Below are 16,516 nucleotides of genomic sequence, written 5' to 3'. Positions count from 1 at the left end.
CCGATCGCGAGAGTGGAAAATAAACTTCCCTGCGAGATTCTCAACACGGGGAGGTCAGGTTTCTCAATGCGAGTGGTCGCGTATGCTCGCGACCGCTCGCGATGAGAAACTACCCGTCCGCGTTGAGAAAGCTGCCGCTCGAGTACAAATCTACTCGAGCGGCAGAAAACTACAGCTCGCACTGTGCAAGATGCTGTTTTCAATGATTGCACAGTGCCGGATGCTTGTCCGCACTGTGCAATCATTGAAAACGGCATCTTGCACAGTGCGAACAGGGTACTACGCAGTTCGCGAAATGCTACGCATAGCTCGCGAAGTGCACTTTGCGTAGCTACGCGTAGCGCTACTTCACGAACTACGCCCAGGGTTAGTTCTGACGCATTGATGCTGACTTTTGGTGAGTCCAGAGACATTCTGAGTATGGGGTGTAGGCTCAAAAAGCCTTTTTAATTTTGCATTTCAAATTCTGTAAACTGAATGACTTCTGCTTCCGCTTTTGCCTGAAAAAGGAAAATGAACCACATAGAGTTAAAGCTAATTTCCCTGGATCACAGAGTTCTAAGAAGTAAGAGATGCTGGAATTCTGGTCCAGGCTTCGTGGACCTACAATTTGTAGTTTGGACACTAGGCCATTTTCCTGCTCTACACATATTTAAGGCATTCTTTTGTTTCTAGAATTAAATTATTATTTGTTAAACATAAATATAATATTATCATTTATCTTCTGTGGACTGATTGGTCTACAATATATATGTAGGTTTTTTGCACACTACGTAAAAGAATCCTTATGGAAAAGGGATGCTTTGAATTTTGTACCAAATGGTAAGTGTTGCAGATCTGAGCAAACCATTAGTTGATGAGCTTTATAACAGATTAATGGTGGAAAATATGTATTAATGATGTGAGAAACATACGGTGTAAGAGCGAAAACTGCGCAATGCTTGCATAGAAATTTCAATATATGAAATATATAAAAAGTGTCTGTAATTCAAGGGTAAATAAATTTCCACTAACCGTTCATACGAAGTATAGCTGTAATTCCTTTTCCTCGTCCCAGGAGTGTTAATTTATCATTTTAAAAAACAACAATATTTTAGGAAGATTATGGGTCCTGTCTCAATTACTTACCGGTAATTGCATTACTCTGAGTCCTACTGCCTCGCTTCCATTACGTACATCCTTTCCTCCCTGGTAGTCCAGGCCAACCTTTTGGTATGGTTTCGGTCTCTGTGGTAATATAGGAGGTTTGAGGGGGGTGGGGGCTACTTATTGCCCCCGCGTGATAAATCACGTGGTATGGGTGTCTGGTGAGGCAGGGATGCCTCAACTACGTAAGGAATGGAAGCGAGGGAGGGACGAGTAGGTAATATTTAAACCTTTTGACATTTACTAAGACATCAGTACAAATTATTATATGAAAGGTGACAAGATACTTCAAACGTATGGGCACACGCAAGTGAACGGTGGTGTAATGGCAGACACTTACAAAATGCTGCTGAGATGGGAAACGTATATGTAACTTTTCCCTGGCAGTTTATTATGTAATGAAGAAAAACGTCATAATTTCTGTGCTTGAAGCGGTCCATATATTACAAATGTATAGCAGAAATATGGTGTGACTATTAAAATATGATTACAGAAAGTATGAACAGTTTAGGTTTACAGTACAGTGGATCTTTTATAAACAGACTCTTAAATATACACAACAACAGAAGCTGACGGAAAACATCAACATAAAAAAAGCTACCGACTGGACTTCTCGTCTGGAAAGTGTTTCAGTAAAACAAAATCATGATGAAAAGTCTTAAAAACAGGAACACATTACCTGTACAATACAAATATACAACGGCGAGGTGTGCAAACCAGGTTTGAAATTCATTGATGTAAGAGAAATTCTCATCCTCGAGTCAGGCCTATCACAATTCGTCTAGGTATGTTTTCATTGGCTGTCATTCTCCGTTTTAATAGCTGATTGGCCCATATCCAGTCTTAGATTTAATAAGAAGCTACAGACACTCCATACACCATTTACGTCATCGTCCACTCAGCTGTAGCTGAGAGGGAGTGCTTCCAACGTGAATGACACAAACAAAACTCACTGTGGAGAACTGATTAGACTGGCTGAACGTGAAAAAGAAAATCCCGAATGCTGTTTTTCGGCCCTCCCTCTTGGCGTCGCATTCTGTTCACGTCTGTTACATGCGGTAAAAGGCTGAAACCATGGTTTGATATGCAGTTTCCTTCAGTTTGTGATGCACCCCATGTCATTTGTTATGTTATGTCAAAAACATAACAGGTATAACTTGTTGTAATACACAGTATTACTCAAACTAACAATATTTGCATATTTATAACAAGTAATAATCAATTAAAGTCCTATAATATAACAAAACCTTATACTACAGTTTTATTTACAAACAGTCCAGCAGTGAAGTAGAACTGATTCCATACTTCATATTTTGGAAAACATAATTTAGAAAATATTTACCTATATACACGTCTGGAGAAAAAAAATGCCAATATTAAACTTTTTTTGCAAGCAAAGAATTGTCAGTGTCACCTCATTTAGTATCGAGGGAATTGTCTTTCTCTTTCAAGTCAGATGCCGTATTTACAGATATGTCTGTGTCACTGTATGCTAGACATGCCCGGAATTCTGAGTGTGCTGCCCCAAAATGTCATCTAGCATTGTCAGATTGTTTAACCAGTCCTCGTCGTTGTTACTGCTGCTCTTCATAAGACAGTCAATGAAGTCGGCCTCCGTGCAGTGACCAGACAAGGCTGAATTACTCTGCTGTGGAACAAAGCTGTACTGAGGTAACTCAGCAGCAGTCCCCATTCGGTCAAAAGTTAACGAGGATTGGCCTGTTGAGGTGGAATAAGTGGGTGGACCAAGTTGAGCCGGGTTCATCTGATTGTAGCTGCCCACGCTTTGTGGGACTGGCTTCATAACATTTATGCCTGCTACCTGCCCCCGTGCTATATTGTTTCTTATGTTCTGGCTGTTCAGCGTGCCCATGCCCTGGCTGGCCTGTGCCGAGTTCAGTTTTTGCATTTGCCTGATTGGCACTCCTGGTGCAATCTGGTTGGGAGGGACCACACCTTGATGAGAAAACTGTTGGCCAGTCATATTTGGTCTAACATTTTGTTTAGTGAAGAGAGGGTTACTGGAGAACTGCTGCATGCTGGAATCCATCTGATTCTGATTTGGCATTCTTGAAATCCCAGGCGATGTCCACATCTGGGAAGATGAGTTGGAGTAGATGCTGGGAATTCTCGCCATGCTGGACTGCCTTGACTGATGCTGAGCAGCAGGATGACTTCCCAATGAACCGGAAGTAAAACCAGACAATGTCATTCCAGGTCGGGCGGTAGACTGACTGTGAACTGTTTGGCAGCCAGAACTCATGCTCAGCGAATTTTGGCTCTGGCGAAGTGGGATGCTAAATTCTGAGCCAGCGGGATACATTCCTTGTTGCTTTCCTGGGTTGTGGGGAATCATTACCATCGATCCACTGCTCTGGTTAACAGTGTTGGGTGATATTCCCGGGCCCATCGCATTCTGCAGCATCCCTTGATTCGATGTCATCATGCGGTGAGTAGGTGGCCCATTGGGAATTGGCTGGATGCAATCCGTCGGCATTGGCTGCTGCACACCTGCACGAACAAAGTATCAATGGTCAACATTTCATACACAATTTTAGTAAAATTGTAGAAAATACAATCATGTAAAAGTGCAATTAAATAACATTGTAGAAAATACAAAATAAAGATGATGATTGAGAGATCACATCGAAAATATAAAAAAAATGTTCAGAAGGACATACAAAAGAATTCAGACAAACAGGAATGGGCTCTGATCCTGAAGAGAAGAAGGCTAAGAAAATACGCCATAGGCAGAGCCACATCAAACACAGAGTTGAAGATAACCTCTGTAACCTTGCTATGACTCTGAACTCAGACTCCTGCCTCAATACTCATGCTAAATTAAGAATAAGAAGTGGACTGGGCAGCAGGGATAACTGAGGACTTTGTGATTAGTTAAGCAATAGCTATAGAAGCATCATGGTCCATGAATGGAGTTTAACCCTCACATCACACTTATGTGCCATCTAATGCTTTCAGGGATGGCGCTGATATCTAGTTATGCCAGTGTTCTTTGTAGTTAGACATTAGGTCTAAGGCCTTTACATATTTCAGGGTTAGAGTCAGTATTAATGCTCGGAATGTCCATACCAAGTGATCCCTTCTAACATGGTTCACCTTATCTCTGTTAATGGCTCACTGGAGTGATTTACTCCTTCAAGTCTTAAGTGAAATGTGAACATGAGTACCAAACGTTTCCAAGGCCAGACGCTAAGAATAAAATATAAGGCATTCACATTGGCTGTAGCAAGTCTGCTAAAAACGCCCTTAGTAAATGATTTTTAGAGAAGGCACCAACATTCATTGACATAGTAAACACCAAATGTATTTTTTAGACTTGTTTACTTTTCATTCATGCAAACTGAAGTGCACAACTATGGTTACTAGATGTCTCCATGTATGCTCTAAGCTGTGTTTCTGGTTCCGTGTTTTCAGTTAACAAATTTGTGCATTGTGCCAGCTAAGTATATTTAACTTGACTACCTTGGACTAACATGCTTTATAACAAGGATTTGTAAAAAGATAGCCCAGAACAGGATATCTGTTTTATGTATGATAGTGTCAAAGAGGCCAAGAATGGAGTGAGCATGCAGAGCACACTGTTAATTAGGAATAATCAATTCAAAGACGGCAAGGATTGGGTGGGGGCTTAAATGCTTCCATCATTCATAACAAGTGATTTCGCTAATGAAAGAACAATGATTCAGTGGCATTGACATGCCATTCCATTCTCTACGCTGCATGTGAAATCCTTCACAGATAGGATATATATTAAGTGGACCTGAAACCTAAATCCCCGGAGCACCAATTAATCATCCTCTATGAGTTGAATGGGCCTGTGTATTGGTCTATGTGCGTGGGTGGTTGCAAGTTGGTTGTCTGTATGCAAGGGTCCCTCCATTTCGGCAGGTCTGCATGTGAAAGTGGATGTCGTTTTTGTGGTTTTGCGCATGGGATCCTTGTAGGTCTGGGCTTATGTGTATATTCAGGTCTGGTGATGTATGTCTGTGTTCTAGCCTACAAGTGTATGCATTTTATAGGTGTGTTGATATATCTGCATTTTATCATCTATATGACTAAATAGATGGTTGCTTTGTGATTCGTCTTCCCTGTATTACACAAACCCCACCCCCCTGGCTTTGAAAATGTTCATTTTGCCTACACAATTCAGTAACCTGATGACATTATATTGCTTTAGCTACCACTGTTCAATTTTGATATTCGCGCTAAGACATGTAAAGTGCAACATTCCCTGTGTTCCCAATCCGAAAGAACTTATTTGCAATTTGCAAACATTTGTAATCAATGTGGTTCAAGGAACCTGTGTGTATAAATTCAAAAGCTGTGAATACAGGTTCCGGGTTAGTCACCTATGAGCGCTGGTGTATGCTTGGGGTTGTCTGCTCTTAAAACTCCATTAGCAGTTACTTTAATATTAATATTCTTATCTTTGACTTGTGTCATAGAATGGAGACCAGCTCCTTGTGGCCTATAAACGTATTCGATTTGGAGAGATGATTAGATAATTTTGTTGTAGCTGCCATCTCTTTATAGGTGATAAACTAGATTATTGTAGTGTCAACTACTTTCCACCAGCCGTGACCTCATTAGAAACTGTGTCTCAGCTGTCTTACTGATGATAGGTAACCTCTGAGTTAAATGCGTCTTACAGACAGTCAATGACATCTCATTATGTTCGGGTCTTCCCATCTCTATTTCCATTGAAAGGACCACCGTACTTTTGACACCAGACTCTTTGCATTCACATAATTTCCTATTCGCCCAACTTTCTCTTCCCATTATCACTATGGTACTTTCCTCACCTAGACTGCTATCTTGCCTTGGCTAACTAGTTAGATGGATAAATGGACTTGCTACAAACTACAGAATAGGACTGACCCATTTGTTTAACTGACTTCCTAACTCCTGTTCCTTTCACCCATCGTCCAGGCACTTATTCTTCCTCACCACCTTCAAGCTCCTCATGCACACCTACAAAGCCCTCCACAACACCGGACCTGCATACCTCAACCACCGCCTCTCCTTCTACACTCCCACCAGACATCTATGCTCTGCTCAACTGGCCCTGGCCACCATCCCATGGATCTGCAAGACGACTGCTGGAGGAAGGTCCTTCCTCCTACCTCGCTGCGAAGACCTGGAACTCCCTGCCGCTGCACCTTAGACAATCACCATCTCTGCCGCAATTCAGAAAGGACCTCTAGACCTGGCTCTTCGACTGAACCGCAGGCCCGCTCCCTCCTCTTAGTGCCTTGAGACCCTTACGGGTGAGTAGTTGCGCTTTATAATTAACTGATTGATTGACCACATAAACTGCCAACTCCACAAAGTCTGCTTCAAATTCTGCCCGCTTCAAGCTTATACTGCCTTGCCTCCAATCCTCCTTCTACACTTAGACCCCATATCATATATTTCATTTTAAGTGGGTGTATTGTATTCTCTCCGCTACATGTTGTTAGGAAGTTGGTGTCTGCATTTCAGCTGTACTATTAACTTTCAGGTGCTCTTCCATCTGACTCTTACTCTCATCTACTTTGTATTCAGCTCTGAAATCGCCTACAATAATGCTTGCGCCATGACTCTGCCCATGACTCTTCCACAATATAAATCTATGTGACTGCTGCACGACTGTAAACGATGCTCCCCATTGCTTTGTGTTGCATTTCCACTTTTTACTGCACTATATTGAAAACATGCATATTATATAGATCATTGTTCTACATAGGCCAGGAGCCAAATACCATGCATTTACAATAGTGTTTTACACCCACTGTAGGGGTACAAGGGTGCATTATTCTTGTTATATCACCAGAATAAATAGCAAATTAGTATGCCCCTTAGGCCCTAATACTAAGCCTGGGCAAAGTTCGCGGAGTTCCGCTATGCAGAACTCCGCGAAGTGCAAAAAAAGCTCTGCCGCACTACGCGGAGCTCCGCAAGTGGCGGAATGGGTTAGAAAAAATGCTGTTCGCGACAATTTTCAGTGCTGAGTGTTTTTCTGCGCTATGAAATTATCGCGAACGCCACCATGCACAGCGTAAGCAAGTGCAGCTTCCTTTCTGCCGCTTGAGTAGATTTTTTAACCGAGCGGCACCTTTCTCAATGCGAACAGACAGTTTCTCAACGCGAGTGGTCACGAGCGTACGCGACCACTCGCCTTGAGAAATCCACCCGCCCGCATTGAGAAATCTCACCTGGCGGTTGATTTTCCTCGCTCGCCAACTTGACGTTGTCGAGCGCGAATGAGGAATAATCTCGCTGAGAGGTGGATTTTCCTCACTCGCGCTCGCCAACTTGATGCTGATGAGCACGAGAAAGGTAAAAACTCTGCTCTGCGGTGCAGAGTTTTTCAGAACTCCACGAGCTCCGCGTAATGCGGAGTGCAAAAATCTCTGCAAACTCCATGAGCGGAGCGGAGTTCACCGCCCAGAGCTACCTAATACGAGTCGGGAGAAGCGGAACTCCTGTATGGAATTCTGCTCTGCTCAATCATGAAGTGCCCAGTTGTTTTGCATCTGCTTTCCTCAGATGCAGAAACATGATTTTATTGACTGGAAAAAATTGCTGGTAAAATCGTTTTGCAATGGCACCTAGGCCTTGTCCCCATGCCCAACCCAATTTCTTTCTCTGGCAAGGGAAGGACATGCCCCTGCCAGGACACCTCTTCCCCTTCCTGTTGCCCCCCTCCACCCTTTCCCAGACAGCAGCCCCTGCTCCTATTTACAGCCTGCTCAGAGTAGGTGGTAACGCGAGACCCCATAGATCTCTGAATTCCAAGCAGTTTTATGCCCGGTTAAACTGGATCTGCACAGGTATTTCCCATTCCAAGAGGTTTAACTCATAATTGCATGGTGCTAGTGGGGTGTAAGCACATGGTACCAGTACTTACTGGTGCTGCATTTGCACCCTGTCGGTAATGTACAACTCATAATGAGAGGCTTAGAGTCAACAGGGAAGCCAAGAGAAACATGGCCATCCTAAAGAAGAGACTCTGCACACTTCTATAATGAGCATTGAACGGCTCTCTGTGGGGGGCCTCATGCACACTTCTATAATGAGCATTGAACGGCTCTCTGTGGGGGGGACCTCAATCTACTTGGAAACAGGGTGATTCGCCTGGTGAATGTAACCTGCGTAAACCACACAGGCCCCTCTGACGAGCCGTCCTCCTCTAACTAGCAGTCTCCTGGACAAGTATGTGGACAGAGGGGACACTTCTCTCTCCAAGCCCAGAGGTCCTGGAAGACCTGAAGCAGATCATTACCCTCTGCTTCACAAAACTCACTTCAAACCTTCCCCTTCGATCACCCTCCGAAACCGTCGATGAAGCGGGTTGTGCTAAAAATAATGATGATGATGATAATAGTATCAATGATAATGACAATAATACTAATGACGATGGTAATGACAATTATTAAACAATTAATAACCACTAGTGCTATTTATGATGATGATGATGATGATGATGATAATAATAATAATAATAATATAAATGATGATAATGACACTAATACTAATGACTATGCCACTATTGCTATTTATTCTGATTATGCTAATAATAATAATAATAATTATTATTATTATTATATAATAATATTGATTATGATGATAATGACAATAATACTAATGATGACTGTAATGATAACTACCAGTACTACAACTATTATTATCATTATTATTATTTATGTCACTTGGCCTTTTACTTTCCTTCTGATATCTAGAAAATGCACAGTGGGAATGTTAAACGCGTTTTTGGTGAAATAATACACACATAATTGTGAGCAACAAAACATCAACATAGTGCAAAATAACAGGGCGGTATTACAAAATATTGTGAAAGACATCTAAGATTTCCACACCGACCGTGTCATTTACCTCTCCCTCTCCACACAGGCATGAGTTTTAATGACAGTGAGCTTGTCCTCCTCAGTTTCAATAGTGGTGCCCTACTGCAGTGGCAGTGTCTGGGCCACAGAGAAAGAAGGGCTCTCGCAGAGACTCATGAAGAGTTCAGCTCTTGCGCCCCCAGAGTTGTGCGATTCTGCCCTCTTGTGGTCTACTGAGTCATGGGCTAAAGGGCGGTGTCTGCGGCACCTCAAAAGCGCAGTCGATCCTTGCCCACAACCAAAGATTGCGGTGGCTTCTTCAGGACTGTGTTGTCCATGAGTTGGCCAAAGCGGCGAACTTCCCATGGTACTTACTCTGAAATGGGTTCATCTGCTGGGTCACAAAGGCATTGCGCTGTTCCGATGAGACACCCATCATACCTGGTCTCTGCTTCACCTGGAGAGACAAAGGAACAACGTCAACAGCAGTCTATGGTGCGTGCCATCATGATTCTGAGACACCCTGAAAGGTTCACTAAAGCCCCAACCAATCAAACATTTGCATCAATCTTACAGGCAATGGAACTAAAACAAGTCCCACATTTTCCATTTTTCTCTGCTACAGGAATCATATCCAATCCGTTTACTCCCTGCCTTTCCCTTTATTTTACGCTCTTTTTTATTCTAGTCAGACCAGGAATTCTACAACATTATACGAGTTCACTTTATTCATAAAGGAAGAGCTATTGCAAATTTTCTAGTACACTGTTCCTACTCTTATAGCAGCAGGCTACTGCAAAGCAGACCTCCACAGGAAAAATCCAAGTATGTGCAATTGCACTGATGATGCACTGCTATTACCTGCTGGTCTCAGATGCAAGACATTGGGGTTTAATAAAAAACAGAAAAGAACACACAAAAAGCACACTGAAAGGTAATTTTCATAATAGGTAACATAAATTAAAAGGAGATGGCTGAGTATCATGCTGAACTGCATTGGCATATCATGGAATAAATGATAACCGTATTTAAGAGACAGAACATCCTAAGAAGTTGGGAAGGGGGTTAGCAATGTCGATGGGCATACAAGGACAGATTAAAGACAAGAGGAAATGGATTATGGGTTACAGGATGTAGACTTCCTTGTTAAAAAAAACAGACTAAACATGATACGAGAGTGATTGTCAACTGTAAAACTAGAACCTGAGTAATGCCACTACCTTTCTGACTTCACCAAGTTATGTAATATGGGGCAAATGACTCTAACTGTCCAATTCTGGGAGCAAATATTCTGCCTTGTAAAAAAAACTTGATAATTCATATTTAAAAATGTAAGACTATATTTATAGACAACAGCGATCATGCTTGGATTCGTCCTTTGCCACAGGGCAATGCATACATTCAGACTGTGGTTCTTTAAAATGGCACACCAACATAGCATGTGAACTTTTGGATTGTTCCCATTAAACTGAGAACTGCTGCAAAAAAAATTTGAAAAGCCAATAGGTCTGGTGTTCGCTAACAGCCTTTTTGATTTGCTAATACTTGGCTTATAATGGTTTTGTAAAACTTATTGTTGGCTGAGCTGACGGGCCCTTGCCATTATTGATATTTAATTTTTTTTGCCTATAAGCACAACAAATCGTTTTTGGGTCTCAAAAAGCACACTTTGCCCCTGTCATTGAAGTCAACTACTTTGTGTGCAGACGTGCTCTTTGTAAAAGAGCACAATGCCTTCATTCACACTGACATTAGCTAATGACTGAAGTAGGCTGACCCACTGTCCCATGCTGTATGCTGTAGGAGGCGGAAGAAAAAAGTGAATGACACACTGATAGACCAATGGATGAAGAGGGTTGTCTGAAAGTCCCTTTAGTGAGAGTACTATGTACATTTTACTCAAATCAAAAGGTCTTGGCTAATGCCAGAACTCAAGCTTCCGTTTTTCCATTTTCTCAAATCTGACTGAGTGATGCATATCTTTAACGATGGCAGTGATGAACTGCAGGCCAATGCCACCTTCTCCTCAGTCTATTTATGCATTCTCTCTGGTGACGCGCAGGCAGCACGCTGTGCTCATCTAGTGCTGTCAGTCGAGATGATGTGCTGCTCCCAGCACTGGCACAAAAGCCCAGGAGAGCAACAGGTGGATGCCTGGTGAAGGCTTGCATGCACTTCTTAATTTGTAAAATAATAAGTGCCAGGGCCCTGACCAGGAAGACACGCAGTTTGCACCACCCACTGATCCTGTCATCATTGCCAGAACAACTACTAACCAATCTCTCTCACTTGCAAGTGCGACAGTCCACATTATTCCAAGTTTCCAAAGCTAAAGGAATGGCTGGGAGGCAGGCATTAGTAATTTTGAACATATATTGCATTCATAAACAACTGTTGTTATGCTCAACCCTAAATTAGATGAGCGGCGCCACCATGTGGCAGACTGTACTAAGTGCATTATTGACATTTCGGGGTGCCAAGCATTAGAAACCAATTAAGTGCTGGTGCTGAGCACTGGAAACCACTGTCCTAAATTAAGCACTGCTTGCATGTCACTACAGAAGATGCATAAGAACTTAAAAGAAGGAGAATAGAGTGGTCCCTGCGGTGGCTTGAGTACTTCACAGGTCTTTAAAAGACCATTTACTTGTTAACCAGGCTTTGTTGTGTTTTCACCCCTCTTAGAGCCCCTGCAGCTCCATTCTGCCTACTGCTGGAAGACTTAGCCCCCTCCCCACCCCCAAAATTTGTATTAGCCCCTCCCAATTTTGGCTCTAGTTGCGCATCTGGTGAAAGGTAAATATCCCACTCTGTTTACAACTGCTGAACTTGGGAGTATCCAAACCGGATCACCAAAATTGTTTATCAAGGCACTACAGGACACCCGCCCGCCCAGGAGCACACGGGCGTAGGCGCGCTCAAACACTGGCGCGCGGTCGGACAATCGGGGCTTGGGGGGCAGCCGAGCACGGCGAGGTCTGCCCCCGGGCAGATTGGGAAGGGGGGGGGGGGGTATGGCCGGCGAGCGGCCATTTTGTAAGCTTGGGCTACATTGGGACTAGCCCAATTGTAGCCCAATTTCATTAGAGTAGCCCAAGGGGTATTTAGGCAGTTTTTGCACTTCCGCAGCCACCATTTTAGGTTTGGTGACCTGGTGGCTGGGAGCGCTGTGCTAGTCAGGTTTTTTGTCCCCACCCTCCCTCCCCAGTTTTTTAGATTTCTTGGGTGGGGGGGGGAGGGGAGGCGTTTTTTCTGGCTTTCTTATTTTTTGATTTGGGGTTTTTTGTTGTCAGCATTTGTTGGAACAGGTACATAGGGGTTGCATATGTTGTATTTGTCGCTTGGAACAGGTGCAGGCGGGGTGGTTGACAGTTGGCCGGGATTGGCTTTAGTTTTTTGTTATAAGTTGGTAGTTTTTGAGAGCAGGAGCAGGGAAAAGGTAACCAGGTAGGATAAGTTTAGATTAGAGGTTGGTTAGTTACAGTAGCACAAAGGCAGGTAGGTATTAGGGTCAGGGGAGGTTAGGATTTGTAAATGCTAGATTGTGTAATATTATTGTTATGGAATGTTATGTTGTATTTTGTAGGGTGGGGGATCTGATGTGGGGATCGTAGGGGTGGGGGGGAACAAGGGGTCAGAAAATTCATGTATAGTGAGGTTTTAGTTTTGGAAGGCAGTTGCCAAGGTGATGAAATTGTGATATGCACCTGTTTCAATAAAGCGGCATTTTTCACACACAGAAAATTGGTCTTGTGTCAGCTTGCACCCCCCCCTCTCCCAACGCAGGATCTTTTCATTACGCCTTGGCGCTGAGGCGTGCAGCACGCGCCCCCTAGAGTCCCGGGCCTCTCCCACTCCATCATTTCATGTCCCCTGCTGCCAATTAGTAATCCTCAACCACACCCTGGTTGTTGGTTGCTGGGGGGACATGACCTCATCTTGTGAGGGAAAGGGAAACAGGCTCTTCTGAGGCTTATTGTTAAATCCGAACAGTTATGGTGGCTCTGGGTGCCTACTAGCAAAGTAAATGCTTTTGGACGGTGTGTTCAATGTGCTCAAAAGCACACCCTAAATGCAGCTGACATGTTAACTAACGAGACAACCAGATGTCAACACAACCCTTCTATTTGCAACAACTATTTTAATTTAGTGTGGATTTTAAAGCGCAATTCTACCCAGAGTTTTCAGCTCTCTGTGTGCATAAGAATAGCACAATAAGATGTCAGGCTTCCCCGTCACAGAACCAACATATGTAACAACAAAAACATAACACTACACAAACCGTAACCGCCTTCCATCATAAAGGTTTGAAGCAACGAGACCATAGTTAGCATGTCATACCTTCCTCACACTGTAGTCTCCATCACTCACATCTTCCTAAAGGATCACTCAATAAAATATAAAGTCTTCAAAATGTTATATCCTTGCACTATATCAAACTGTTGCGCTCGCCTGCCTCGCTCAATGACTTTCCGCTCATCTCGTGGATTTTCCCACTCTCTATCTTTATATTTAAACACATTTTCTGTATATAACGCATTACTTTGTTACTTCAGCCCTCAATCTATCAACTATGTGCAGCATATCTGCAGCGTCTATCGATGCCACCCGCTGCATCTCTCGGCAGCATTTCTTCACCTACATACTATCATACCTGTATTCCTAACATCTATTTAGCATCTTTCTCGTCTAGTGAAAAAATACCTGTCTGTCCACCTGTTGTTTCATCTACTCTCCTTGGCCATCATGCATAACCATCCTTTGTGTCAACTTCTTGATGTCCAAATTATGTAAACCATCTATCTACCTACCTAATACATCTTATTTAACAGCATTACATTAGATAAATGTTACACCTGCTGTTTACAGTGCATAGAAACAGGGGAAGTGTGGCATTAACCATTATAGCTAATATGTTGTTTCTTGTGCTATAACTAAGATGTTTTTTCAGTTGATCGGACTGTTTTATGTCTATAGGTTATTACAAGAATTTAATCTATAGAATGATCCTATCTGTCATCAATCCAACCATCCATTACGCAGCATATCCATCTGTCCACCTAAATAAATACAATACCACTTCCGGCCTGTACCCCTAATCACTCACCCATCCTTTCATTTCCCTCCTATCCAACCTGCCAGTCAGTGTGAGTCATTTACTCTTGCTATGTATTCGAATCACCAGTCTATACATTTACCAATAATAGATACACAGTTATTCCTGCTAAGTATCAGCTGCTATGTTTAGCTGTTCTCTGAATGCATCGAAACATTCTCTTTAGGCTAGCAGTGGGTTTGATACATATTTGTCCATTGTTGCTAGTTATTGTAACTGGTGTAATCAACTGTTTTATGTGGACAGTCTAACCAATTACTATGTCAGAATGTGTACCCGGCATTGTATCACCCATGTAAGTATTACTCTGTGGTTCTAGCAGTCTACTGTCTGTCTATCTATCTATCTATCTATCTATCTATCTATCTATCTATCTATCTATCTATCTATCTATCTATCTATCTATCTATCTATCTATCTGTCTATCTTTCTGTCTTTTGATTACCTATTCACTGATCCATCATGTAATCTAACCATCCATCCACTAACCCCAAACCATTAACCCATAAATAACCAATATATTAAGGGTTCTGTAAATGTGGCCCATTTAGCTACATTATTTTATCCATCTAGCCAGGCCACCCATTCGTCCAGATAGCTAAACAACAGTTTAAGGAAATCTATGAGTCTAGAAATTTGGAGTGTGCATATAACTATTTAGCTTTTTACATTATCCATTCTTCAACTCATCCGTCCTTCCTTTGATCGATCACCAATTCACCCGCCTATCTATCCTATTGCTTTTTAACTATGGTCAATCCAGGTAATCAATATATTCATCTCTATGTACTTAGTTCACCTTGCATTAACTTTTTCAAGAAGTTAACATCAAAAATATTCACTTTAATTACAAAATATAAAACATCATAATGCATAATGTTTGACCTTTTAAATCTAAAGTTCTCCAAAGTCAGTCCTGAAGGGCGGGATCCATGACAGATTTTTAGCATGTGCCCATTTAGGTAAATGGGGTTATCTTAGAAATTTGGCATGGATCCGGCCCTCCAGGACCAACTTTGGAGAACCCTGCTTCTAGACTACGCACCTTACATTGTTGAGCATATGTCTACATATTAGATTTTCAGATGGACTGTCTGCATTCCAGAGCACCCACAGTGCACATAGAACTAGCTACGCATGATGATGTTAAAAACAAGGAGTCGGGCAGTGGACGGGGTTAGAGCTAGGGCCAATGACGGATGACATATTTGTCAGAGAACTGCATAATCTCTGTAGAAATGCAGCAGGTGCATTTATCTATTGCTCTATAGGGTCAAAACTAAGAAAACCTGCCATGGAAACATACATGTTGTTTCTGGCTCTGTGGCTTTAAGCTGGTTGCGGCACTAGTGTGGGAATGTCTGTCAGCAGCCTTGGGATCAGCATCAGGACAGCGGGTGTTGCAACACGCAATCTGGATCACCGCGTGTTCAACAGATAAAGCATTCGCGTAGAAATCGATAATAAACATAGTGTCTTAAGTTCTAAAAGGTAACAATTTATGACATATTTCAGTGTTCTTAGGCTGCTTCGTTCTGGATAAACATTGAAAATAAGTGTACCAATGTGGATTCTGGATTTCATGAATTGGGATCTCATAAAGATGTTTTTGCTCAATTCCTATGGATGCGCTGATGTCATCATACCTAAGGACAATATTCTTACATTGCGTTCAGTGAGTGATGCTCATGCCCACAGCAACTACGAAAAGTGAAGCACACATCAAACCTGCAACAGCTGCCGCCTCATAATCTGCTCCTTCAGTATGGCGTTCCTCATGAATCCATTAGCTGTGGGCGGCGCGGCCACAGAGCCTGCAGTTGGTATGGAGCCGGGTTCATGCAATCTGGGAACGAGTCCAGGATTCTGCTCCTGCCAAGAAAAGAGCAGAAAAATATATATTTATATCATTCCAAGTAGGAAGATTACTAAACAGCAGTTTATGGCAGCGAACAAACTTCATCCTCTCCGCTGTTCGAAGGCCTCCTCCACTCTCCCCCCACCACACCCTGCACTTTGTTTTGTTGAGAAGGGTACATCAAATGCAAGCTTTTTTTTGGTTGGCTCAGCTGGCAAGCGGTCAATGACTCCAGCACCAAGGAGGGAACGTCAACAAGAAACGGAAAGTGAGTGCTTATCGAACACACGGGCGCGGCTCTTCTTGTAGACTATTGAAGCAGGTTACGTCGGCATTCTTTCAGCCCTAGCTCTCGTCTAGGGTTTTTTTCATTTCCATGCATACCCTCAATCAATCACACACACACACACACACACACACCACACACACACTCTCTCTCTAACCACGATGAAAAACATTAAGACACAACATGCAAACAGTGAGCAACAAAGGCATTGAGGGGGGGGGGGGCAATGAGGACAGGGTAGCAACAACAGCTGTATGATTGAG

The 16,516-nt window shown here is 42.7% G+C and overlaps 1 protein-coding gene across 6 annotated transcripts in view; it reads right to left on the bottom strand.

Annotated features, from left to right (window-relative positions):
* Positions 1-1,510: 1,510 nt before the first annotated feature.
* Positions 1,511-16,516, bottom strand: part of MAMLD1 (mastermind like domain containing 1) — a 296,270-nt gene continuing 281,264 nt past the window's right edge. For all 6 annotated transcript variants that reach the window (XM_085608007.1, XM_085608010.1, XM_085608008.1 and 3 more), the window contains 3 exons: positions 15,838-15,981; positions 9,369-9,450; positions 1,511-3,657 (listed from right to left, as the gene is read on the bottom strand). In XM_085608007.1, the coding sequence (XP_085464133.1) occupies positions 2,639-3,657; positions 9,369-9,450; positions 15,838-15,981 (1,245 nt within the window). In that variant the 3' untranslated portion in view covers positions 1,511-2,638. The remainder of the gene's footprint in view (positions 3,658-9,368; positions 9,451-15,837; positions 15,982-16,516) is intronic.

The sequence above is a fragment of the Triturus cristatus genome, chromosome 5_2 (assembly GCF_964204655.1).
Source record: "Triturus cristatus chromosome 5_2, aTriCri1.1, whole genome shotgun sequence".
Classification (NCBI taxonomy): Eukaryota; Metazoa; Chordata; class Amphibia; order Caudata; family Salamandridae; genus Triturus; species Triturus cristatus.
Note: the sequence above shows the minus strand (reverse complement) of the source record. Positions and strands in the feature narration are given on the sequence as shown.